Raw genomic sequence first — 26813 nt, forward strand, 5'->3', positions numbered from 1 at the left:
CATTGAAGGTTGTTGTTTTTACTTTCAGAATTTCGAATCTACTAGACTTTTGACCCGTGCGACGCACGAGTTTTGTCGACTATCATAGAGACCAATGAATAATTTTTAACCCGTACGATCATGGATCGATCAATAAACGCAAATTAGATTATTAGAAATATAATATTACGATCAAATTTGTCTTACTATATCCTTCAATGACATTTGAACCTTATCAAATTTTACATTTTAGTTTTGAAAAACTAATCAATTAAAGACTGTTATTTTATTTTATCACTATATATTATTGGGGCATTATCTTCTCATTTTTTTAAATTATAAAAAAAAAAAAAAGAATACAATATTATATTGTTGCAAGGGGTCAATTTTATTTATTACTTTTATAATTAAACAAAAAATTGACATGTAATAATTGTTTTAAATTTCTACTAACATGAAAAACAAAGTCACTTCAATTAATAGAATTTCTAAACTACACATACAACCCTAAAAAGAATGATTACACTTTGATATTTACTAAAAATAATAATATATTTTTCCAACCAAATACATATCATATCTGCATATATCAACAACTATATTAGGGATTTCACAATTCTGAAACACTTTAAGGTTTCTACTCATCAACCTAGAGCTCCCATTATCAAAGAAATTCTCTCGCATCCTCCACTGCCTAATTGGAAAAAGTGCAATACGGGTGGGGCCTCTAATGGCAACCCTGGAATCTCTGCTTGTGGTGGCATTTTTAGAAATCATGAAGCTGATTTGTTGTGTTGTTTCTTAGAACCCCTAGGTGTTACCTCTGCTTATCATGTTGAGCTTTGTGGTGCAATGAGGTCTATAGAGATAGCTCACCAGAGAAATTGGTCCAATCTTTGGATAGAAATTGATTCAGCGGTTTTGGATTTTAAAATGTCAAACCAAGTGCCTTGGCCTCTTGGAAATCGTTGGAACAATGTTTGTTTACTCCTCAGGCAGATGAATTTTATAGTCTCTCATATATATAGAGAAGGGAACAAGTAGCTGACTCCCTTGCTAACTTAGGTCTCACTTTGGATGCTCTAAAAGTTTGAAATGTGGCTCCTGAAGTGTTAGAGTTCATTTTGTGAATGATAGGATAGGATATCCTAACTTCAGATTTGTGTATTTCCGCTAGGAGTATTGGCTTAGTCCCCTCCTTGTAATTATTTCCTCTTTTATATATATATATATATATATATATATATATATCTTTTTGGGTTGGTGGGCTCTTTGCTGCCACCTTTTTGCAAAAAATAAAAATAAAAAATATTTGCATATATCATAGAATTTAATAATAGAAGAGATCTTATACAATGTATTAATTATTTTGAAGATGCGTGCTTGGTTGAAGAGCTGTGTATTTTTCAAGGGGTATAACAATAGATGTAATTTAATGCAGTTCATGGTTCCTGACAAAAATTTTTGAATTTCAAATTGAAGAAGTGTTGGAAGAAAAGACATAATTAGGGTTAGCACTTAGCAATTAATGCGGATCATTTGGAGGGAATTTTCTAGGTTTAGTTGTTGCAAACCTAATAAGATTATGATTCTTCCGCTGTCTGTGAAATTTACCACGGTTTAGTTTTTTTTTTTAGAGAAACATGGTTTAGGGTTTGCTATATATAGCCGAGTTTGCATGGAAATTAGGGTAGCCGAGTTTGCATGGAAATTAGGGTATTTGGTTTGTAAAAGTATTAAATAAGTGTACAAAATATTATAAAAAAAAGGCAACAAGATAGGAATGAAATTGGTGCGATGCATTTTTTTAGTATTAAATAAGTGTACAAAATACTAAAAAAAAAAAAGAATGAAATTGATGCGATGAATTTTTAGTATTAAATAAGAGTATAAAATATTGTAAAAAAAAAGACATGAAATTGTGCGATGCATTTTTTTAGTATTAAATAAGTGTACAAAATATTGGCAAAAAAAAAAGGCAAGAGGATAGGAATGAAATTGGTGCGATGCATTTTTTTTAGATGAAATTTGTTAGGTTAAATTACTGCTAACCTAAGATAGCAAATTGGAGGGAAAATATTAGATTAATTTGCTGCAGACCTAATAAAATCAATAAATAAGGATTTAAATGTACACATATAAAAAATTATTTTGATTTTGTGCGATTTTTTTGGATCTGTTCACGTTTTTTTTTTAAATTGGTTTGAATATTCTTATCCATAGTCCATGTACAAATTGATTTTGAATTTGGTAGAATCATTGTGTGTTACAATGACTTTTACAAAAATTACATTTAAATCAATGTTTTAAAAATCGGACATGAAATCGAACCGGTGAGAGTTATAATCTCTCTCTTAGTATACTCCCTATTACTAACCAATACCTTTTTCTTTCACCAAGGGCCAGATATTTTTTTTTACAATATTTAAAAGCCCACCTTTTATGCTCACATGGACTTAAAGCCCAATACCTGGTACCCATGCTCCATAATTTTTTTTTTTTGGTAGATTGCTTCATAATTTCTATTTGTACTTGTAATTCTTTTTGAGCATTGTTAATTTTTTTATTTTTATTTTTTGACAATTTGTGCATTGTTACTTCTTCTTTCCATTCAATTCAAAGGTTATTGTAACTTTGTCGCACTTAATGTTATTCGAAACATTTGATGTTAATCAAGTAAATAATCTTTATTAATATTCATAATTCACAAAACAGTGGAATGAACTCTCTTAAATAATGGAATGATAAATCATTTCAGCTCCATGAGAGTATACCAAAACAGTGGAATGAACTCTCTATTCCATTCAGGTCTGCTCCACTCCATTCAATGGCTGAGCCATTTATGCTTTCAAGGGGGCATATTTTTTGGATATAGATATTATGTGTTGTAATAATTCATAACTAAAGTTATAGATTAGGTGATTCATTTGCTTTTATCTCGCTTCCCTTGCCAAGGTTGATACTTGAGTTTTGCAATATTTTTTATGGCATTTTTTGTTTAAAAAAATCCAAGTAAAATGTTAAAATGAACTTAACGGACCAAATTTTTGAAGGTGAGGTACTTAACCACTATGTTAGACTGTTAACAATTGATTTACAATGCAATCGATATTATATATAACATAACATTTAGCTAAAAATGTTGGCATATACATATTGAAAATGAAATTTTTGAGATTTTGAAGAGGTTATGACCCTCTCATGTCCTGCTGGCTCGGTCTCTTAATCCATTCTATCATATTTCACTCCGCTCTATTTTGTTATGTTCCACCAAATAAGTTTTGGAAATGTTAACCAGTGCTCCAGGGGGACTGGTTAAGGAAACAAATATAGTAACTTTTGCATTGAAAGCTGTGTAATCAATGCATTAAAAGCTTAAAAAGAAGTGTCCTTTTTGACTAAAAATTTCTTCTTTTGTCTTCCTTAACCAAGGCCCCGGGGGCACAGGTTAACATGACCCAGTAAGTTTTAACCTCAAATCCAAAATAAACTGCACGTCAAACACTTTTGAACCGTATGATTTTCTAAACTGAGAGAATCCAGATTATGCATGGCAATGAGGGGGGGTGGGGACGAGTTTTACTTTTCCCGTCCCCATACCCGATTTGAATATACTTACCCATTACCCTACCCATACCCAACGGGGATGAGAAATTAAATCTCATCCCCGTCCCCCGATAGGTTCGGGTATCCCCGCCCCATCCCCGTCCTCGCATTGAATAATTTTTTAATAAAAAATAGAAGTTTTTTTTCATCCCCAAGTGCAACGTTGTAATACATTATCCAACAATACGCTCACTTTAACATTTGTTAGACGGATTGATTTAGTTGATCCTTTAAATATCAATGGTAGTTTTTATTAACATGACAATTATCAAACAAAATATCATGACATATCATCATAAAGTATTTTTTTACATTTGGGACATGTTTGAGTATGAGTTCGGGGTGGATACCTATATACCCGTTACCCGTCCCATACCGTGTTTTGAAATCGGAGAAAACTCATACACATACCCAAACTCAGTCAAAAAGAAAAAAATCCGTCAAATTAGGTTTGATTTGGCTGGATAACCACAAGTATGAGTTTTGTTGTCATGCCTAATCCAGATCTCTACACCCACTTGCACTCTGAAGTTTGCAGGTCGCACCTCCTGTGTCTGTCCACGGTTGGACTCCCTCCAACTTAGTATAAATGATGTACTCGTAGCACCCTAAATGGACCCCACACCCGCACCACCAAACCTAAATTCAATTAAAAACCTTTCTTCCTCACTCACTCTGGTCCCCCCCTCCACCACCACACGCTCTCTTCTACTGTGATCCCATCCCTTCATTTCCCCCACCACCATCTACCACTTGAATCCCACGGTTATCATTTCTTCCCCTAATTCCCCAGCAACACACGATACATGCCCCCACCACTACCAAATAAAGTAACATAACAAACAAACCACTCTCTCTTTGACCAAAGACCAAAAACGCAAGCAAACGAATATTATTATTAAAATAAAAATAATTATATATATTCAGTGCGAAAATAAAAACTAAAAAGTAAGAATCTTACGTCACCGTACCTTTGACCCTCTCTCTTTCTTTCCCCTTTATACCCTTCTTTCTCTTGTCTTCTCACTCTCTCTGTTTCTTAATTTCTTCACACACTTTACAAACCGAATTTTCATAATTTTTTTTTTTATATTTAAATTTCTTTCTGTTACGGTGGTTACGATGGTAAGAGACGATTTATGCATCACCGTTCCGAGTTTATTCCGGTGTCCTATTTCCCTCGACGTCATGAAATCTCCGGTGAGTCTCTGCACCGGAGTTACCTACGACCGTTCAAGTATCCAACGCTGGCTCGATAACGGTAACAACACTTGTCCCGCCACTATGCAGATTCTTCAAACCAAGGATTTCGTTCCGAACCGGACGTTACAGAGGCTCATCCAGATCTGGTCCGATTCGGTTCGCCACCGAGTCGACTCGCCGGAATCTCCGTTATACACCGAGTCTGTTGATAGACGTGATCAATTACTTGTTGCTATCACTGATTTTGAGTCAGGTAGTGAGAACCGGTTCGAGTCGCTTGTGAAAATTGTACGGTTCGCGAAAGATTCTGAAGAGAATTGTGTTTTTCTGGCCAAAACGGAGGGATTCGTGTGCGTTCTGGTAAGTTTTCTTGATAATGTTGATGGAGGAGTTGAACAGAGTGTGGAATTGCTTGAACAGGTTGTTATTGCGTTGGATTTGGTTCTATGTAAAATTGAGAATCGCGAATCGATTTTGAAGAGCAAGAAGGAGAACGAAAGTAAGAGTATACTAGATTCTTTGATTCTTGTTCTTCAACAAGGAAGTTGCGAATCAAAAATTGCATCGGTTAGGGTGTTGAAATTCATAGCGGTGGACACAGAATCGAAGCTTCTAGTAGCTGAAAAAGAAGGTTTACTATCAGAATTGCTCAATCAAATCACGCCGGAGAAAGATCAGAACCTAATGGAGAACGCACTTTCGTGTTTGGTAGCAATCTCAACGTCGAAACGGAACAAGGCGAAACTGGTTCATCTCGGAGCAGTGAAGGTCTTCTCGAACCTTCTAACGGCGTCACCGAGTTTATGTGTTTCTGTGACGGAGAAGGTGTTGAAACTTATAGAAACGGTGTCGTCGACAAAGGAAGGGAGGTCGGAGATATGCGAAGCGCCGTCGTGTGTGGTGGCGGCGATAGTTAACAAGGTTTTGAAAGTATCCACCGCAGCGACGGAGCACGCGGTTACAATACTGTGGAGTGTGTGTTATCTATTTCGTGATCAAAAGGCACAAGAAGCTGTTACGAAAGCGAATGGATTAACGAAGATTTTGCTTCTGATGCAAAGTAATTGCTCGCCACAAGTTCGTCAAATGTCTGTAGATTTGCTTAAGATTTTTCGTGTTAATTCTAAGTCTTGTCTTTCTTCGTATGATACCAAAACTACTCATATTATGCCATTTTGATTTTGATTTTGATTACTTTTGTAAATTGAAAGAAAGAAAATTTTGTTAGTGAAGTGAATAGAGAAAATTGATATTAATGTTTAGGAATTCTCTTTTTGTTTCTTGAAGGTAGGTATATGATATGAGAAATTGGAGAGTTTTCAGTGTGCAGTTTCTATACGGATTATTATATTTTGTTGGACCATAGAGTTATGTAAATGTTTGGTTCCATAATACTACAAGATAGTAAAAATTAGAGGCTGTGTTCAATAGAGTAATTGACTTTTCAACGTAAGTTAATTTTTGAGTGTCCAAAAAAGACTTGTCACTAACAAGGCATTGTGATTTATTTGGTGGTTGTTTGCCACTACCCTGATGAAGAAGGAATTATTTGAGCACCAAGTAACTCAAAATGTGATGGTATCTTGTCTTTTCTCTTCAAAAATAGCAAAGAGAGTGGGCTTTCCTTTCCTGTATAAGTGAGTCACTCTATTATCCCTAGCAGTTGAAGCAACCTTAATCAGGATATTTTTGAAAGACCGGATTTGATTTGTTATTGATAAAGTGAAGAAACAAATATCTTACATAGAAATAGAATGGTTGCTCCCTTTCCACTGTTTTATTAAAAAAAAAAAAACTGAGAGGAATGCTAGCATTACTCCTTAGAGAGGAGTAACAAATCGTTACTCAAAAAAAAAAAAAAAGAATTTTCTACTCTCCTACATTTATTTATTTTATGGAGTTTACTCTGCTAGTTTTCCACTACACCTAAACAAATCGTTATAATTTTTGTGTTGTATGAGCTAGTAAAAATTCATGAGGCGATTTTTGTTTCTACCAATAAATATTAACATTTTGTTTTGGTGAAAACTGAAAGCCAATAATATTGACATGTTCAAGCACAATAGCAGAAGTGAATAGAAATGCTTGGTCAGTAGTTAAAGAAGATCATTACCTTGAACTCTCGCAGCAGTGAGGCGACTAACAGATTAAGGTTGCTCAACTTTTACAATACACACTAACAACGTAAGATTGGTATAAGTGTATGTTTAGAATAGCGTCCAATCTCTAAATCTCGTGTTTCACGCATTTCTACCGTGAGTTTACTAAAGATCTAAATTGGAGCATCAATCTGAACGTGCGTTCAACATCAAACCATCGTAGAAACAAACAAGCACTAAGTCACTTAGAATTTCTACATCTGAGTGTAACAACCTCTAAACTAAGGTCAGTACACTCCACATGACCTCCACCTTCCAATCCTTATGATATTTTCATACGTATAATGTTCATGTACGAATGTTTGACTATTAAGCTATTATTTTAACAAACTTATAAAATTATTTTTGATATGTTTGAGAAATATATCTTTTAGTCTCAAATTTATTGTACAACACACTTGTATGATTTATTTTACAATCAACTCAATTTCAATAAAAGTTAACTATAAAATCAATTTTATTCATATGAAACTAGTAGATTGAAGAAGCTTTATTTGGTATCATATTTCAAAAGAAGCTTTTTTCTTTGAGTTAATAATTGAATAGAACCGAGATTCAGGAACTATACAGAGGAATCCACTAAGGTAGAGAATAATGGAATTGCCTTGGCATTGGGTTTTGGCAAACAATTTCAGCGCAAAATGTTGAAATGAGCTTATGCTTTGCTGACTGTAATCATGAGAGCTTTCTCTTTCAATTAAATATTGTTTGTTTGCAAAGAAAAGAATGAAAAGGATGGGAATCCCACTGAAAAAGGAAATTAGTTAAAAAGAGTGGAGGAAGATACATTATAGGTTTGACCATGTCATACATGAACTTGAAAAACTTTTTAGGGGCCCTTAAACAATGCTAACCCTCAATCATAAAATAAATTGATCCGATTTATTAATTAAATCCATTTAGTTAACTAATCCACAAATCTTGAGAAAAGGACGGGCTTCATTACAACCAATGAGGTAGACATGGGATTTGTTATAAACAAACAAACAAAAAAACATTATTCAAAATCTGTTCTTTATTGGATTTTTGTGCGTGTGAGGTTGCAAGTAGTAGCAATACCTAATGAAAAGTTAAGAAAGCATAGTTCCTCAAAGCACTATCTTTCTCTTTTCTTTTCCATGTTCTTAGGCTACTTTTTATATCGTCACTCATTCTCTTGTTGAATGTATTTTTTTTTTTTTTTTGTAATTTCAACGTAAAGTGGGGTTGTATATCAAATTATGTATATTGTACGTATTGGATCATGCGAAATGGCGCCAATCACAAAGTGTAAATGGTGGGGGGTGCAAGTAGTGATTGATTTAGGGCAAAGGACGTGTGAATGTGATTATTATTCTTTGGGGGTACCATGTTGGGTGAGCGTGGACAAATCACGTGATAGTTTTATAAGGTTTATATGGAGAATAAACCTATCTTATTATGTATGGTTCCTTGCGGCAAAGGCTGTGTGTGGGGGCAATATATCATCGTTATCAACTTTACTAAATTTCAAATTTGACATTTCAGTTTTTCTAATTGACTTTTCATAATACATCATCAATATGCTCTCTACTTATAAGTGGTGTTATTTGAATATCTAAAAATTGACGATTGTATTTAATACCGTATAAAAGTATATTCCCTTTGATTTTAAATATAATCAAAAGATAGGGTAAGAAATTATCTTATGTTTTTTTAGAAAATTATTATAATGATAATAATTTTATTTTGGAAAACTTGAAATTTAAAATTGATATCTATTGTTTTAAATTTTTAAAATTGTTAGATATTGGTTTATTGAGAACTTAAATCCAATTAATATCTTATGTTCATCGTATTGGTTTATTGATGATTTAGAAGTATTATACCATGCTTGATGTTGATAGGAAATTTGAGAACTGATTACATAAATTGTGAAAATCAATCTTTCTTATGATGAAGTAGCTTGGTTATAAAATATAGGATTTCACTTGGTGTGATAAAAAAAAATATCAAAATACAATGCAGAAAATAAAGAAAAACTTTTTGATGAAAATAAATAAAATTACTTCATAGTAAAATAAAATAAGAAATTCAATGTATTCTTTTTTCTTTCTAATAAATTCTAAAATTGTCAGACTAAATGTCATAATTGTGTGTGAATTTTCAATCGCAATTGTCATTTCGTGTATTTATAAAATAAAAAAAATACTAATATATTATGGAACTATGATCTTAATAAGTTTCTATATATTTTTTTTTGGGAGAATAAGTTTCTGATATATTAACAAGTATTATATATTTATACTAATAATATATAATATATATTCTAGAAGTATGATACTCATAAGTTTATGATATATTTAGAAGTATTTACTTTCCATAAACGAGTTTTTTCAAGGATACTTTCAATAAAGGAGTTGATTTTATTTTTTTTATCAAGTAGGTTGGCTAGAACTCCCACATTTAAATGTTAAGAAGTGGGGTGTTCGAAGTTCGAACCTCGACCCCTACATATAATATGCAATATCCCTGTCAACTGAGCTAAACTCATGAGAATGAAATATCACTTTCTAATATATTTATAGTGTTTTTTTGTTGAAAAACGTAACGTACAGATATTAGGGTTGTGGTTGAGGATTGCAATGTAAAATTTGGACCTGGACTTATGCTAAATGGGATAGTGGGTATTAAAGTTGTTTGAAGTTTGGTTGGAGTTCCATATTGTTAAGGTTTTCGAATTATTGGACATATGAATATGATTTACCGCTCTCATCCCTTTAGCTAAGTTCTAATATGAAATTCAAAACCATTTTAGAAGATACAAAACATTGCTTGGAGCATGGGATCTCAGAATATAGCCACTTTTTTATTTCTATTGTTGCTTGCTCTTAGAGAAGTGAACAAAGTAGCAAAAACTCTTGCAAAGGTTGCTGGTAATTTTCACAGGGGGTTTTAGTTATGGAAGTTATTTTCCCCTTTTATTCAGCAAAAATATATTTAAAAGTGCTTTTATCATTAGTTAAGAGCATTAAGATGAAATGACAAATGATCTCTTTGAACCTGAGTAGAGGTCATCAATTCATATTCAATTATGAAAAAACATCGATGTTAAATCTCTTCAGTGAGAATTTTGTCATCTATTATGGTCATATACGGCCTGAAGACTTCGTTTCGACAATTATATGTAGAGGATACTTGATTCACATAGAAAAAAGTAATATTCTCTTCATCGCTGAACAAACTAAAAGAAAACGGAAGAGAGTTACTTTCGTAAAATGCATTACCAAAAATAAAAAGCCCATGAATTTTGCTCTCCACCCAGCACATTTTGCTCGCACCCTGCAGCCTTTCCAAATTTACCCTTGCGCAAGTTAACTAACGCAAGTGTAATACTATGTGTTAGTTAAGTAACGCGGCGTCAATTAAGATGCACAAGTGTAAAACTATGCGTTAGTTAACTAACGCATAGGCACGTATAGTATAAAACACTACGTGAGTTAACTCACGCAATGTATTACACTTGCGCGAGTTAACTCACGCACTACTGATATATCAGTACAGCATTAAATGTTGTACTGATGTGCATTGAATGCAGTTTGGGTCCAAACCTTAATATGCTCGTAATTGAACCTACTTACGCCAGTTTAACAATATTATAGGATAATACGACACAATTGATCAAAATTACACTAAAACATCGTTTTTTTACAATCACATAATCACACATAACGATCCAAACGGTCCTAATTACACAAATTCGCCGGCAATGACCCGTAATCATTTAAACACACTAAATGACACGTAAACGATCCAAATTACACAAATTTTTCCATAAATTTATAAAATTACATAATCTCACATAAACGGTCAAACATTACACTATTAAACTTAAATAATGATTACACTTTGTTTTATCTTGGTTTTCGGGTGTCAAACATTGATTACGTTTGAACCTTTTTAACCTTTGATATCTCATTTTTTCTTGGGAAGGGAAAAAATAAGCAAAACCCTTGAGAATCGAGGTCCGGGAGTTGTTTTCGCTACGGGAAGGTGTTAGGCACCCATAACGACTATAGTAACCTATAGGAACCGTCTTTACTTTCTACGCGCGCGCTTTATTTTAAATGCTATTTGGAAAATGATATTTACACCTAAGAGTTTACTAAGTGAAGAATTGGAGGGAGAAGAATGTTTGGATTTTTATTTTATTTGAATTGAAGGAATTTTGATTCCTTGCCTACGTACCCGATTAAGGGATCAAATCCACCGTAGCTCTCTTCCAAAAAGGTTTTTGTTTTTGTTGGTTGATTTTAAGTTTGAAAATTGGAATTTTGAAGAATGGAGATTGAGAGGCTTCATGAGCATTGAGATTTAAGAAAAAGTGAGGTTTGATTAGTTATTTTGAAAAAAAGGTCAAGTATGATTAATTTTCATTGAAATTTGATTAAGAAAATAAAAGAGAATACAATGGGATTTTGATCCCAAGGTTTATTTAGAAAATGATTTAGGTGATATTGTTCATGTTTATTTGGAAAATGATTTTTCTAAGTGTAAATCCTAAGCATTCATCTAAACATTCAATCCTAAACATACATCTAAACATGCATATCCTAGCCATACATCTAAAAATATCTATGTGATGTGTGTGCATGTGTCGGTGCTTGTGTCGGTGTACATTATTAGAGTCCATTGTCCTTTACATCATGCCCTAGTTTACATTCTATGGTCTTGCAAGAAATTAAAATTGCATAAAAGTAAAGTACAAGAATCCCTAGGTCATTACATTCTAAGCCTTTGTGTAAAAATTAAAGTGCAAGAAATAAAAGGATGAGAATGTGAGATGGAGGATGAAATGCTCATGATGTATGAAACATGAAGTAGAGTGGTTAGTGAAAATAAGGCATAAAATGATAGAAAGATAGGCAAGGAAATACTAAACAAAGAATGGTAAAAATGACAAGAATAAAGTGTCAAAATGTAGTAAAAATTCACCATAACCTCTCAATAAGTACATGACCTATAATTCTCCTATCATAAGCAATTTTCAAAGACTTCATTGTATTATGAGTGTGAGAATTATAGGGCATATTCAAGTCAAGGATCATGACATATTTTTAGGTACACTTAGCACTTTATTTTCACATACACACATTTACATGACTTGTAAAACAAGAAACTAATTACACACGTTCACATGCAGCAAGAAACACATACAAACAGTAGCTAAAACTTCACAAAATCATATGGTATAGGTCACAAACATTTATCAAGAAATTGAAACTAGAATCAAGCAAATTTTCACAAATTTTTTAATACAAAACATCACAAAATAGCAAGAAAATCATCACATTATTATTTCCAAGTTTTAATATGCAAAAATCATCACAAAAATACCACAAAACTATCAAGAAATGTGTATGAATTTTTTAGAATTTTTAGAGAATTTCTAGACACAAGAACATATAAAATTTCACAAATTTTAACAAACATAGTAAACAATTAACTAGAAAATACCACATATTTTTTTAATCAAGATTTAACACATAACAACATCACAAAAATGTCAAGAAAATGATCAAGAACACATAGAAATTTTTTTTAGGATTTTTTATGAAAAATTTTGGACAGACAGGGGTGTAAAAAGCATCAAGCAGTGTGGAAAATAGCAAAAAAAACAATAAAAACGAAAACAACAACAAAAATAGGTCCAGGCCCAAGATTGCTGATGGATCTGGATCATCCAAGAGCCTCAGAGGCGTTGGATTGATCCAGTTCCCTCAAAATCCTAGATCTAGTGGTTGAGAATGCAAGGCACATGGTAAGGTAAAGCAGGTGCATAGGATCAACACATCACAGGCTTACACGTCATCACAGAGTGGATCTGAAGGTGGAAAAGTGATGAGAGACCGGTTTGGAGGTGAACCAGACTGGTTTAGATGAACCGGTTCGGTTCACCCTCCTATAAAAACGTGTGGACCGGTCTCTTCATCATTTTTAACTCTCCTTTCTCTCTCTTCCTCTCAGACTCTCATGCTCTCGTTCTCTCATTCTCTCGCTCTTGATCTACAAACCCTAACGGCATGAATCTAAGCATGAATATCCATCTAAACACGTAGATCATCATAGATCGATGGAAGTTTTTACGGTTTCGAAACTATTTGAGTTCTTTACAACAATTTTTAGAAAAAAACCTTCGATCTATGCTGATTCACGAATAGCAAACAAGTGTGTGACCTAGATGTTCAAATTTATGAAAGAAAACGGAAGACGAAGGAGGAGGAACTGAGAATTTACCTCGTTGAAATTGGAGAAAGGGAAAAAGACGATGGAACACTTTGATTTTCCCTTCGTCTTTTGATTTCTGGAAAATGTTCGAACCCTAACCGTTCAATCCTCTCGCAGATTTGAGATCCTTTCACTGTTGTTCTTCGATTTGGTACTTGATTCGAAACCCTAGGGTTTTGGATTAGATCAAATTGGAATTTGAGCTGGTTTTGCTGAAAGTTTTGGTTCGGTTTGGACGAAGTTAGTTCAATCTTGATGAACTTTCTTCGAATCTTTGTTGAATTTGATTTTGCTGAATCATTTCTCTTCGTATTCACCGATTCTTCGATTTTTCTTCTTCTCTTCTCCAAACTCTCTGTGATCGTGTGATTCGTCACTTCGGTGGCGGATTCATGCTTGAATTGCAGGGATTTAGGGTTCGATGATGATGATTTTCGCAAGAAAACACTGAGAACCACTTCGAACTCGCTGAGTTTGTTGAATGTTGTTGCAATTGTTCGTGAATTTGTTGATTCTGGAAGTTAGGGTTCAATGAAGAAGATGAAGATTCATCTTCGTTCTTGAAGGATTTCGTTTCTTGATTCTGTTAGAGGAGAGAGAGAATGTGGGAATTGTTTGTGGTGATGTGTCACTGAATTTTTGCTGAGTTGTTGCATTCTGTTTGGGGCTGTGATGATTGGGCTTTTTATAGCTTGACATGTGTTCATGATAGCCAATAGGGGCTTGCCACGTGTTCTGGACTGATGACTTGGACTGAATTCTGGACTTAGGGACCAATCTGCAATTTCTAAAACTAAAAAAAGGGCCATTATGCAAAATACGAAATTAAAATGACTATTCTGCAAACAAAAAGGACTTAAGATGCAAAAAGTCAAAAAAGGGAAAAAAACTTGGGGACTAAAATTAAAATAATAATAAAATTGGGTAAAATTAGTAATTTTGACTAAACGTAAAGTGAAACGAAATAAAAAACACAAAAAGGACTAAAACGAACCAACTACTTTAATGAGGTACTTTAAAGTAACCTCTCTCTGCCCAAATTTCGTGTGAAATGACCAAAATGCCCCTGGGGACCAAAAAGACTCAAAATGACTCAGATGCAATTTTAAAATGGATTTTACCATGAAATTAAAGCAAGAGTTTATTCAAACCAATTGAAAAGACTCAGAGACAATTCTTTGAAATTAAACAGAGTTTTAACACATGAAAAGACTAAAATGCCCCTAGGGGCTAAACTGACTCAAAAATGACTTCAAAGGCAATTTTTAAAATGGATTTTGACATAGAATTGAAATAAAGACTTATTCAAACCACTTGAAAAGACTCAAACAATTTTTAAAGGACTAAAATGAGTTTGGATACAGGAAATGACTAAAATACCCTTTTTCATGAATTTTGCAAACAATATTGGAATAAGATGAAGAGAAAGATGCAATTGATCAGAGATAATTTCAAATGACTTGACATACAAGAAAAGAAGAATTGAGCTAGTATTTTTAGGTCCAAAATTAGGGTGTAACACACTTCAACGGATCGGACAAAAAGATACAAAGTATTATTATCAACCATTACCCTAAACATGAAGTCAACGTCGCTATCATCTTTGAGAAGTTGTGGATAATACTCAGTCTTCCAGAAGTCCTCTTCCTTATCCTCCCCCAAGTCTAGGCCTGACACATTTACTATCACATCACGTGTTCTATGATTTGAACCAATATGGATAAAGAAGTCGTCAAGCTTTGCCTTCAACTCGTCCAACTTGTCGGTGGGGTTTACAGTGAACCAAGCCCTCTTTTTCACATCTACATAACAAACTTCAAGTTTAACCGGATCTTGTGCATCTTCAGACATGTTTCACCTCACAAACTTCACAAAAATATAATGAAAAACAAATATGAGATAAATGAGATAAAATAAATAGTTGAATAATTAGAGACAAAGTAAGTAATGCAAGCAATAATTGGTGTGACATAACCGGCCACCAAAAAAATAATTCATTTCATTTAATATATATAATATTAGTTACATATTGGCCACAAATATCCAAATTACATAACCGGCCACCAAAAAATATGTCGGGGTGTAATACCACCAAAAAATAGGACGAACACCGACCGACCTATAACTGTCCTAACCTATAATAACCTATCTAATAGGTCTAGTGACATTCCTAAATTGTCGTCCTCTTCCATGTCTTCCGTCCATTCAAATTCTTGTTCCTTTTTTTGCGGGGTGGGAGTATTATCACAAACAATTGGATTGTGCTCATTTGTTGGTTTCTTTGGCGGCTTAGGCTCCTTAGACATGAGTTCATTGAAAGCGTTTTGTCTATCCAAAAACGCAAAATGCCAATTCTCTGCCTCACCAGTCCTGTTGTTCATCCACTCCTTACAACTCGGTGGTAACGGACAACCTTCCTTCAAAATCACATGAATATAGTGGTCGGGAATTAAGCAAAGACACATGATGTTGGAATGTGGATTAAGTGGAGGAGCACTTCGGATTGGGAAATATGTCTCACATACACCACCCGTTTCGGGCAAAGTCAATAGAACAACGGGTCTTTTGTAGCAAGAAGCAATAATTTGACCCATATCCGGAGTGGTCATCCACTTATCTAGAGGCGCAACACCAATTGTACGTTTAGGAGGGTATAAACCATTCAAGATTATGTTATAACGCTCCTCCGTGTCATATATCGGCATGTAGTCACTCTTATGATTTCTCAACTCTTGAATAAGTGCTTGACGAACCAATACATGATCTTCCTCATCCATCCCCAAGTGCCTAGCTATCACCCGGAATCCACAATGACCATCCCCTTTAACATTCACAATTTCTTCAACAAAAGGCCTCATGATATTTGGAATTTGTGAAATGTATGGGATATTCCAAAACGGTTTTGAAGTAGAGGATGAAGCTTGTGAGCCGGAGTAAGTGCCAAGGCGTGCATCTTTCCTCTTTGGAAGTGACCTCTTTGGTTGTGAAGGTTGACTATCCGGATTTTGAGAATCAATGGTCTCCCACCTAGAGGGGATTCGACCCGTTGATGACATTTTGAGTGTAGTCCTCTTCCTTTTAGGTGCTCCCTTGGTTACCACCTTTTTCAAAGGCGGAGACAAAAATGTGGTTTCCGGAAATGCAATTTGACGCATCATCTCTTTGATGTGGAGCTTCATATTGTAAGGGCTTTTCTTGAGAAGTTCTTGAATGCCATTCCACTCCTCCATCACGGAAAAATCATCATCAATCTTCTCTCCTTGTACACACAACCTTTTCCAATGAGGGTATATATCATCCAAGACAAGAGGCAATTTTTGCTTGCTCTTCATGGCAATAATACACGCACAAGGTAACCCGTATGATGTCTTTTGAACACAACCATAATCTTCCTCACCAAATCCGAATGTCTTGGAGCGTTTCAATTCATCATAGATAAATCTCAATTCTTTTCTAGAAACATAACCCTCCAACTCTTTCATCATCTTGATCTTTTTGTATTTGTGCTCAAAGACCGTTTTGTTCCTCCAGAAACTACCTTGTATCTCACCAAATTGCACCACCAACATCTTGTGAATTTCATCCCAACATGATGCCAAATCACCCACGCTACTCCTCAAATATTTTTTCAAAACTCCATGAGCGGATTCAACAATGTTGGTGGTTTTACACCCTAGATGCAAGACTTTATCCGTCCATTCCCTCACAAATTTCTCCTTAAGGTTCAAAACTGTTTCTTCGACATATTTAATGAATTTCGGAAATGGCATGCATACCTCTTTGAATTTCAATAAATTACTTGCATATGATTCCTCCGTAGGAGATTCAACCAACTCTCTCCAAGCATTCACCACTTTCTCAACAACATCGTTATTCTTCATCTTGTTCTTCTTCAATTCTTTCTTGTCAAGTTTTGCACCCTTAGGAGGCTTTGGCACCACTTTACAATCTGTGATGCACTTAGACCTTACATTCTTCCCAATATGAAAATAACAAAGCATGGTGTAAGTTTCAGGGAAAACTGTGCCAATGGCCTTCATCAAATCACCACCTCTATCGGTGACAATCACCTTAGGCATGTTGTCTTTTGAGTACAAGAGATCTTTCAACATGGTAAGTGCTCAAGCAAAGTTATTCTCTAGTTCAAAGTGAAGAAAGGCGAAACCAACGGAATACGTCATTTTTGTAGAGGTGCAACCAACTATCTCAAACAACGACATTCGGTAGTTGTTGGTTTTGTATGTAGAGTCCATGACCAAAACGGTCGGAAAGGTGTTGAGCAATTTAATTGACTCCGGATGAGCAAAAAAGATGTCTTCAAGAGTGGTTTCCTCACTATTGCATCTTGTGTAATAGACGTACTTATGCTCCACCAACTTCGAAATCAAGAATTGCAACGCCGTCATGTCACCTCTTTCCCCCTTGCGCCATCTTCTTCGCACATTGTACACTTGCTTGATTGTTGTCACACTTTCGTTGTTGTTTTCCTTCAAATTGGTGAGAATATTCCGAGGCACCGTCAAGCTCTTTGTCATTTCGATAACTTTTTTCTTCTCCTCCGCACGAAGTCTACCCGCAATTAGGTGTCCTTGTAACTTTCCCACCTCCAAGTCATGGTTGTGCATTCCACAAAGCATTGCAAGCCACCAATCATTTGTATCTTTATCAAAGAAACCTTTCACCCTAAACGGACAATTACATTTCCTTGAGCCAATGCCTTCAAGGTTCGGTTTCTTCCTTGTCTTAGGTGGCTTGTATACCCCACTCCTTTCACATTGCATCGTCAAGTACGACCTTTTTATAGCAGATTTATCTATACAAACACCAAATCCAGCCTTTACCCCTTGTCCGCGAACCCAAGTAAGTAACTCTTCTCGCTCTCTCCATCTTGCATTTGTTGTAAAAAAATGAGGCGGTGTCACGAGCTTCACAAATAACACCGGTAGGTACCGGTTTAGGTTCTTCAATTTTACCAATTCGAGCTTGAATTGAAATTTGGACTTTAAATGGTTTCAAATTAAAGTTTGGTTTGACATCGCCAGAACCTACGCCAGAACCTTCACCGGAACCTTCTTTTTTGGCCGGTTTCGGTTCAACGTCATCATCCGCGACTTTATCAACCATCTCCATATATATCTATTGAATAAAAATTTTTACAAAGGAAGAATAAATAAATTACTTGCGGAACAAGCTAACCAAGAACAAAAGTGGCGCTAAAAATTCAAAAAACATGACTGCACAGTGGCGTGACTTAAGTCACGCATGGCTTTAACATTTGCGACAGTTAAGTCGCGCAGCAAGTTAACTTGCGTACCTAGCCCTAGTGCCTACGAAAACCAGACGAACCAAGCTCAAAAACCAGGAAAATGAGATGAGTTTAGATGGTACAATACCTGATATTTGATGCTTGATGAGCGTAGAAACTTGCTTCCTGACAATTTGCAATGATTTGGGATGATGATTTTGACCCAAAAATCACACTTTTTGGGTTTTTGAAGGTGGAGGGAAAGAAAATGGTGGTTGGAGTTCGGACTGATGGGTTTTGTTCGAAAACAGGAACATTGCATGAGTTAACTTGCGCGGCGTGAGTTAACTTGCGCAGCGTGAGTTAACATGCGCAAGAGCAATTTTGGCATGGCTGCAGGGTGCGAGCAAAATGTGCTGGGTGGAGAGCAAAATTCAAAGCCCATTTGTTCGGTTTTAATGGTTACATCCCACAATGTGAAAATCAATAATATGGATAGGGGATTAATGAAAGTCCAGTGTTAACTACAATTTTTGCTGTATTCACCCCTCAATTGTTTTAGCTTTTGTAAATATCATGCGATGGACTAGATCAAGTTGAATGGTTTTTAAAGAGGTATGAGGGCGTTTGTTTCACAAACTCAAAATTTATTCCTAGTAACAACGTATCCAAGAGTATAAAGATGTGGTATATGATCTTATGTTAGCGTAATATAGACAGCAATGAAATTGTAAAAACAAAAAATCTTAAAAAATTTGTTTAAAACATATCCTGTAACTATATTATATACCAAATATTTGATGAAGTAATCAAAGCTCTTAAGTTTTAAAATATGAAACCAATTTCACAAGATGAAAATAAGAAGGTCAAAAATGCAATTAATATGATGAAATAAAAAAGAAGAAGTCCTAATATAACATTATTTTTCAATACTCATTTTCTTACTAAGTAAAATTAATCTAGGTCTCACCATTTATATGAGTCTATGTCCAAAATGTACAACCAACGTTTAATAAGTTGAGTATTAGAGAAAATGATAAAATGTAGTGTTGTTAACATTTGTCAACAAAGTAATCATGAAACCATATTGCTTAAATTGCAATCACGTAAGGAGGGTGGTAATTAATATCCGATTTGCATTGATATAAGTAACGTAAAAATGAGAATTAAGGTCGTGCAAATTAATGGAATTTAAGAACATAACAATGGAAGGTTTTGAAAGATACGGTGGATAGTAGTAAGTGCTAATAATAATGCAGACTATGATATGATATGATCTATCTTATCATGATCATTATCTCTCCTTTACTTTTTCTTCATGCAACAAACACATGTCTCATGCACCCCCATTTATCTTTCCGTACCTTTCACCGGTCCCCAACCAACCACACCCCCCACCCCACCCCCACACTCTCCACACTGCACTGTGTCGTTTCACTTCAACTCTATCTGAGTTTCTTGTTGCTCCATAACTCACTAAAAAGTACATTCTCATTTTAATTTTAAACCCCAAAAAAGAACAAACAAACCTTCCTTTTTTTCAATTTATATTTCTTTTTTTGAAAAAAAAACCGTTCAATATATTATAGAGAGTGAAATTTGGTTTTGACTTTTCTTCAATTGATAGCTGCTAGTGATTAAAAATAGCAAACTTTCCATCTCATAACAAGGTATGCATGTTATAATCCATAACCATATTATTATATTTATTTTATTATTTAATTTAGTTAGTTATCCCCATTACAGTAACCAATATCATAGGAATGTGAAATTTGATTATAAAATGCCCTTAAATTTAAGATAGTGGCTAAACTAAAGGCAATGCTAGAGCTTTGGAACCTAAGTTAAGTACAAGAATGAATACCACAAATCCCAATGAATGAATTAAGGTATATATTAATGCAATGCAAAGAAAGTTAGGAAAACAATTTATGATATGGACCTTATGATCTAAATTAATGGTCAAACCCTCACAATTTGAGTAGTCTGATCTTAAATCAATTACTAAGATTATTAATGTAGGATCTTAATTTGAAAAATAGTAGGATATATAAAAATTGTTGGAGGTACTTGTGGAGACCAAGAGATCAACCACATTTGATAAAAAACAATCACACAATTGAGTTGAACATCATGTCCTAACACATAACTTTTTAAGATATTGAGCTTATGGATCTCGATGTTCAACATCTATTTTTTCAATTAACGTAGAACTTTTAACTCACACTTGTTATACAATAGGAACTACGAAGAATCTCGGTCGCCAATTTAGATACTACTAGTACTAATGTAATGTAGGTTATGTGTGATAAGGGAAGGGCTATGAGGGTCCAAAGTGGGCACCTATGACCACCTAACAGACCATAGAGTAAAGAGTTATCGCTTTCATTTTCCTTAAGCCATGAATGAATATGCATAGCTCTAGTTATGTTGTGTCTACTATACTGTTCCATTAGCCATCAATGCTTCTCATCAAAACAAACATTACTCTGCCTAACTAATAGTGTAGTAGAGTAACTGGTAATCATCAATTAATGCTGCTTTTAATTCCTTGCCTTTTCTATTCCTACAAAACAGCACTAACTAGCTTAAATTTGAGTGCTTTTTCTAATAACCATGATTTATACTCATATTAATATTAATTAACTCATACTAATACTCCATATACTCTCTCTTATTTCAATTATTTCTATCTAATGATTCAACTTTGTCTTGATTCAGAATCACTAAAATTCCTCTCTAGAAAAAGGAAACCGTTTCTTTTTGGTTACCAAGCATATGCAGAGGTAAACAACACAAAATTCAGATCTTGAGCTTTCACAAACACTTGTTGAAGAGCTTTGCTTTGAATTTTGACTTTGTTTGACTTGACAGTGACATGTATTCCTGGAATAGTAGTATAGTCTCCACTTTTGAATTCAAAAGCATGGTCTTAGTTTATTGTTTGAATTTGATTTGATTTTTATGATTATTATTCTATAATAATCTATAGTCTATTGGGGTTGGTGGAGTTAATTATTATTCTATTAGTGTTGTGAGGTTTGAACGTGCAAATAAATCATTGTCAATGGTTGTTAGTTGACTCCTTTCTCATGTTAAGTATATGGTTTTAACATGTAGCTTTTAATATTATACTAGATTTTGTTGCATAATTGGTGAGAGAGATATTTGGTCTTTTGATTTGGATTTACAATTTCAAGGCGTTGAAAAGTAGTGGATTGAAGTGGTAAAGTGGGATTTTCATGTGGAAGGTTTGTCTCTACTCTAAGTCTAAGATATGCTGAGCTGTGATGATGATGATGATGGAGATATTGATCTATTCTATGACTCATTGGATATTTTGTCTGGTGAAGATTCTGTTTTAGCCGAAGAAGGGTTTGGTTCTGAAAGGAGAGGTTGTTTTGTTTATGATGAAATTTGGGTGAATGAGCCTATTAGTGTGAAGGAAAGAAGGGAACGTTTTCTGCAGGGTATGGATTTAGCTTACACTTCTTCCAGGGTTTGTTCACAAGAGAAAACAACGAGTTTTGATGACTGGTCGGTCACATTGGGGTCGGAGAGGATCGTGGCAAGCAGTGGAGCAGTCTCAAATGCAAGCATTTCACCTTCTGGTAAAGTATCTGGGAAGTTGGTTCTCTCTGGATGGAATGCAGCTTCTGAAGCTGAAGTCTTGTTGGAAGATCTTAAAAGGCGGCGTGAGTATGAAGTGGACGCTAGTTTTCAAGAGCACAGACAGAGAGAAGGTGAGGCAAAAGAAGAATTTTGGGATTTCGATAATGGTAAAGCTAATAGGAAAAACTGGTTGAAGCGTTTTGTGAACATCAGGAAAGGCGACAAAGGAAATTTTAGATCAAAACTGAATGCAGCAACGAATAAAACTCGTAGAGTGAAGGTAAAGCAGAATAAAAAGAGGTGGATGGAGTTCAGTGAGGTATACATTGGACAAGAAATTAGAGCTCACAAAGGACTAATATGGACTATGAAATTCAGTCCCAATGGTCAGTATTTGGCTAGTGGAGGTGAAGATGGCGTTGTGCGCATATGGCGCGTTTTGTCACGTGACAAAAGCCGTCCTCCCTTTGTTTCCCTTCCAAATGATATTTTTCAAATTGAGGAATCGCCACTTCAAGAATTGTTTGGTCATTCCAGTGATATCTTGGATTTGGCCTGGTCTAATTCAGATGTGAGTTTAACTTGCAGAACCAATGTTGCAATCTGTTTTATATGTTTATTCTGCTTGCTAATCTGATATATTTTAAAGCTGATAAAAAAATACATGTTGCAGATTCTTCTTTCGTCTTCGATGGATAAAACTGTTCGCGCTTGGAAAATCAGTTGTGATCAATGTCTAAGTGTTTTCCCTCACAAAGGCTTTGGTAAGTATGAGAGAATCACACTTTTTATACCTGTATTTTCCACAACTATGTTTAGTTAGTTAATAAATTTAGACCATATGCTTTGTTCATAACATTGCCATGCTCTTAGACATTGAACATGATCATAATTGTGCCCTCTTCTATAATTGGATACAGTGACATGCATTCAATTCAACCCTGTCAATGAAAATTACTTTATCAGTGGATCCATTGATGGTAAAGTTCGAATATGGGGAATACGTGAAGAACGAGTTATTGACTGGGCAGATATACGGGATGTCATAAGTGCTATAAGTTATCAACAAGATGGAAAAGTATGCTATCAATACTCATGACCAATGATTTTCACGATTTTTTGCGTCTTTATGCATACTTTGACAAAGAAATCTTGCGGCCATGAGATTGATGAATCTATTACATTTTACATGTGCAGGGATTTGTAGTTGGTTCTCTTACAGGCACATGCCGTTTTTATGTTGCTTCAGGTATGTACATGTGGATCACCAATTGCTGCTACATTCATGAGTTTTCTTTACCGAAGATAAAATAGTTTCTAAATCAGATTTCTAATGATTTTAGGAAAATATTTCCAGCTTGAGGCGCAGATAAATATCCATGGAAAGAAGAAAGCATTAGGCAACAAGATTACTGGCATTCAGGTTAGAATCTAGAAATTCTTTACTATCAAAGCATTTTAATTTGTATTCCGGAAAGAAAGAAAAAAACCTTATTTTGTACTTCAATTGTTGTATTTATCACATCCATGTTGTTTGCAGTTCTTCCAAAACAACTGTCAGAGAATTATGATCACATCTGAAGATTCCAAAATCTGCATATTGGATCGAACTGAGATTGTTCAGAAATACAAAGGTACAACACTTAATGGTTGTCACAATCTGGACCACAAATTTAAACCTTGTTTAGAACTTTGTTTAGGTATTTTATATGCATTGTATGATAAATTATCAAATCTTAAACATAATGTGTATTCACTGACACATTGATAAATTTTAGTATGTTTCTATTGATAGTGTTTGGTTTGCAAGAAAAACTCTAAGTCTGTCAGTTTTCTCGTTCTATCAGGCCTTCCATGGTCAGGAAGTCAGATGTCCGGTTCATTTACATCAAGTGGGAAACATATCATTTCAGTTGGAGAGGACTCGCGCGTGTATATTTGGAACTTCAATGACTTCAAAAGTGGTTCTTCGAAAAAAATGAAATCGGACTATTCTTGTGAGTACTTTTCCTTCAAGGGCGTAACTGTTGCAATACCTTGGTGTGGCATGAAAACAGATAGACGTGGCTGTAGAATTAACTTTTCTCACTATTCTCTGGAAGCAAAAACCAAGCTAGAGGTTACTTCTGAGGTTAGAGATACAGAACGATTTTCTCTTGGTAATTGGTTCTTCATTGATGGTACATGTCGAGGTTCTACTTCTATGACATGGCCTGAGGAGAAACTTCCAACATGGGATTTACCTCTTGTAGAAGATGAATGTGATCATCAAAATTTATGTCACGAAGATAGTAGCTATGGAAGGAATATATCAGAAACATGGGGTCTAACGATAGTAGCAGCTGGCAGTGATGGAACTATCAAGACATTCCACAATTTTGGCTTGCCTGTTAGGCTTTAGGACAATGCCATGTTGATTGTTTTCAATTTTTCATGAAAAGTTTTGGCTCGGTAAAGGTGTAAATTTTCACGTGGTGGCCTTAGATTCTAAGTATAATAAGTTGCTTAGAATTTTGGAAGGTGGATTTGAAGCTTGTGGTTATATCATCTGCGTACAGGTAAAATCATTGTCAAATCCATGATGGATGTCAAGTTCTTGACAAATTCCAGGATTTGTATATTTACACTTTAGGTATGCCTTCAATGTCGTGAATTTAGGCCACAGGCCATGCAAAGAATCCTTTTTTTTTTTTATCCTCTAACATTTTGTTAGTTGATTTATATACCAGGTACATAATGAAAAGTGCAATTGATGTTTTGATTAAATATGTGATTTGTATGGAGCTTTTCTTACCAATTAATTAACCACTTACTCTAGGTTTGATTTGATTGCAGCATAGCTAAATTATTGTTATGGCACAGATCCTAGTTTTTTTTTATTGAGATGATGAAGCTTCTTCAAAATATAATATTTTATTTAGTTAAATTTTTCTTTTGATTTCTAATATTATAGTATTTAGTTATGTAACAAGAGATATTAGTTCAAATGAAGAGTAAAAATTAGAAGAAAAAAATACTAAACAACTGGATGGGCCTTCTCATAGTCATAGTCCCTCTGACTAGGTAGGTGATTTTATTGTGTTGTGTTGTATTGTATCTCATTTTCTGTTTTGATTTGTTTAGCATCCTTGATTATGCATTGTTTACTTTTTTTTTGACAAAATTTGATGTGCATTGTTTACTTGAAACCCATTTTCAACTTTTAGTTTTTTTATATATGATGATATGATTTGCTTCTGCACTAGTAATTTAATCACAAGATGTCTCTGTACACTGTAGATATTCCCATTTTTATGTACTGTTTTCTCATGCCTATAATTGGAAATTTTTAAATGTTGGTGACTTTGGTTTGGTTTTGTACATGTCTATTTAAGAGAGTGATGTAGATACGTTTGAATGAAATTATAATTTCATAGTTTAACTCCCTGTTGTTAGCAATTAGCATCATGCAGTTGATATTACTGTCATATGATTCGATCCTTGATACGTTGTTGGGAAATAGGGATTTGACGAGCATTGGTTTCTCATTGTCACCACTATCACATGAGAGAAGTTTCATATTGGATATTTTTCAACAATTAAAAGACTACGAGAGATGTGCAACTTGCTTCTTTTACTCACAAAGTAGGGAGTTTTAATGAGATTGTTCCATGATCTTTGAGCACATTTGCAAAACATCAGTGATTTTGCAACACATCAGTGATTTTGCTGGTTTCAATATTTCTCTCTCTAGACCTAAACTGATTGCAACTACTCTACTCATGTGTTTTTTTTTTTAATCGAACGTTTTTCGATCATGAACAAGAAAGTAACCATGAACGAGGATCATTCTGTTATATAGAATTCTTTAACGCTCTACTGCAGTAGTTTTTATTATTATTATTTGAAGGGCTCTACTAAAATACTTGATTAAAAACTATAACGGAGGGCTTGAAGAAAAGGAATCATAGTTGAAAATTATCAGCCGCCTATACCTCAACTAAAAATCTCTAGTTCCAAAGCGCATTGTAAAGATTTTGTTGGTAAATAATATGTAATTCTCAAGACTTTGTCTGATCTTTTGATGAGCTCCAGAAAGTGAAAATCTAACTCGCATAATTTTTTTAGAGTAAATAGTTAAAAACCCCTAAAATTGTAAATTCTTTTAAATAACCTTGAAATTGAAGAAAGGGGAGAAAAAAAATCATCAAATTATTAAGTGTATGTCATGTTAGTTACTCGGTCTGTCAACATAATGTGGCTGTTATCTGTCCATCTGATACCGCTACGTACTCTGAAGGATTATGTCACGTCATAAAAAGGTATTTGCATTTGTTTTGAATTTTTATTTTTGATTGAATTTTGCAACAGTAACTTCTTTCTCCTCCCACCATATAACTTTATGTTATCTTCCTCACCTTCACATTTCCTACAAAATCTTCCTTTCATAGGTGGAATTGGTTATTAAAATTTAAGAAAAATGAAAGAATCTAGAAGCTCTTCTTTCATAGGAGAAACCCTAACATTCTGAAATACCAATGTAAAAGGATTGTAGTGATTAGAGTTGCTGAAACTGAACCCACTTAAGAAACTTTGAAGTCGGATTCATGATGCCCCACCTGGAGAAATCTCGGGCACTCACTTCAGTCAAGTCTGGTGGTGTGCTCTTTTTAAGGTCTCAAGTTCGATCATCTTCGGTGGACTATTTAGCTTCTTCAAAAAAGAATAGTTGCTGAAACGGATGCTAATTTTTGTAAAGAATTCTTCTCTTATCCATTTTCAAA

At 34.5% G+C, this 26813-nt stretch overlaps 4 protein-coding genes across 10 annotated transcripts; 2 read left to right on the forward strand and 2 right to left on the reverse strand.

The window, feature by feature from the left end:
* Positions 1–4610: 4610 nt before the first annotated feature.
* PUB29 (plant U-box 29) lies at positions 4611–6117 on the forward strand. Its single transcript, XM_085705657.1, has one exon. It carries the CDS (start codon positions 4708–4710, stop codon positions 5965–5967), a length of 1260 nt encoding a protein of 419 aa, XP_085561783.1. The 5' UTR covers positions 4611–4707; the 3' UTR covers positions 5968–6117.
* A 9211-nt stretch (positions 6118–15328) lies between these two features.
* Positions 15329–17305, reverse strand: LOC146933876 (uncharacterized). The gene has a single exon (XM_085707865.1). The coding sequence runs from the start codon at positions 17303–17305 to the stop codon at positions 15329–15331; it is 1977 nt and encodes a 658-aa protein (XP_085563991.1).
* LOC146933877 (uncharacterized) lies at positions 17291–18621 on the reverse strand. The gene is made up of 2 exons (XM_085708415.1): positions 18029–18621; positions 17291–17853 (listed from the first exon to the last, which is right to left on the reverse strand). The coding sequence occupies exons 1-2, from the start codon at positions 18321–18323 to the stop codon at positions 17315–17317; spliced, it is 834 nt and encodes a 277-aa protein (XP_085564541.1). The 5' UTR covers positions 18324–18621; the 3' UTR covers positions 17291–17314.
* A 1113-nt stretch (positions 18622–19734) lies between these two features.
* On the forward strand, positions 19735–24816 carry LOC146933878 (uncharacterized). 7 transcript variants are annotated; one of them, XM_085705664.1, is made up of 9 exons: positions 19735–20108; positions 21160–21224; positions 21577–22621; positions 22724–22814; positions 22971–23128; positions 23248–23299; positions 23394–23473; positions 23591–23684; positions 23898–24816. In XM_085705664.1, exons 3-9 carry the CDS (start codon positions 21716–21718, stop codon positions 24449–24451), a joined length of 1935 nt encoding a protein of 644 aa, XP_085561790.1. In that variant the 5' UTR covers positions 19735–20108; positions 21160–21224; positions 21577–21715; the 3' UTR covers positions 24452–24816. The 7 variants fall into 7 exon arrangements, with proteins under 7 accessions (XP_085561790.1, XP_085561792.1, XP_085561787.1 ...); XM_085705663.1 differs by lacking the exon at positions 19735–20108 and adding an exon at positions 20817–20958; XM_085705666.1 differs by lacking the exon at positions 21160–21224 and having other exon boundaries at positions 19818–20108.
* Positions 24817–26813: the final 1997 nt, after the last annotated feature.

Source organism: Medicago sativa, chromosome 4 (genome assembly GCF_051527215.1).
Source record: "Medicago sativa cultivar Bolivia chromosome 4, Bolivia_mono, whole genome shotgun sequence".
Taxonomy (NCBI): domain Eukaryota; kingdom Viridiplantae; phylum Streptophyta; class Magnoliopsida; order Fabales; family Fabaceae; genus Medicago; species Medicago sativa.

Coding starts and splice junctions, on each gene's coding strand:
- LOC146933878 (XM_085705664.1), top strand. CDS start 21,716: ATGCTGAGCTGTGATGATGATGATGATGGAGATATTGATCTATTCTAT. Junction 22,622..22,723: donor TGGCCTGGTCTAATTCAGAT/GTGAGTTTAACT, acceptor TACATGTTGCAG/ATTCTTCTTTCGTCTTCGAT. Junction 23,129..23,247: donor GTTATCAACAAGATGGAAAA/GTATGCTATCAA, acceptor TTACATGTGCAG/GGATTTGTAGTTGGTTCTCT.
- LOC146933877 (XM_085708415.1), bottom strand. CDS start 18,323: ATGGAGATGGTTGATAAAGTCGCGGATGATGACGTTGAACCGAAACCG. Junction 17,854..18,028: donor TTCGCGGACAAGGGGTAAAG/GCTGGATTTGGT, acceptor TCTTTGATAAAG/ATACAAATGATTGGTGGCTT.
- LOC146933876 (XM_085707865.1), bottom strand. CDS start 17,305: ATGTTGAAAGATCTCTTGTACTCAAAAGACAACATGCCTAAGGTGATT.
- PUB29 (XM_085705657.1), top strand. CDS start 4,708: ATGGTAAGAGACGATTTATGCATCACCGTTCCGAGTTTATTCCGGTGT.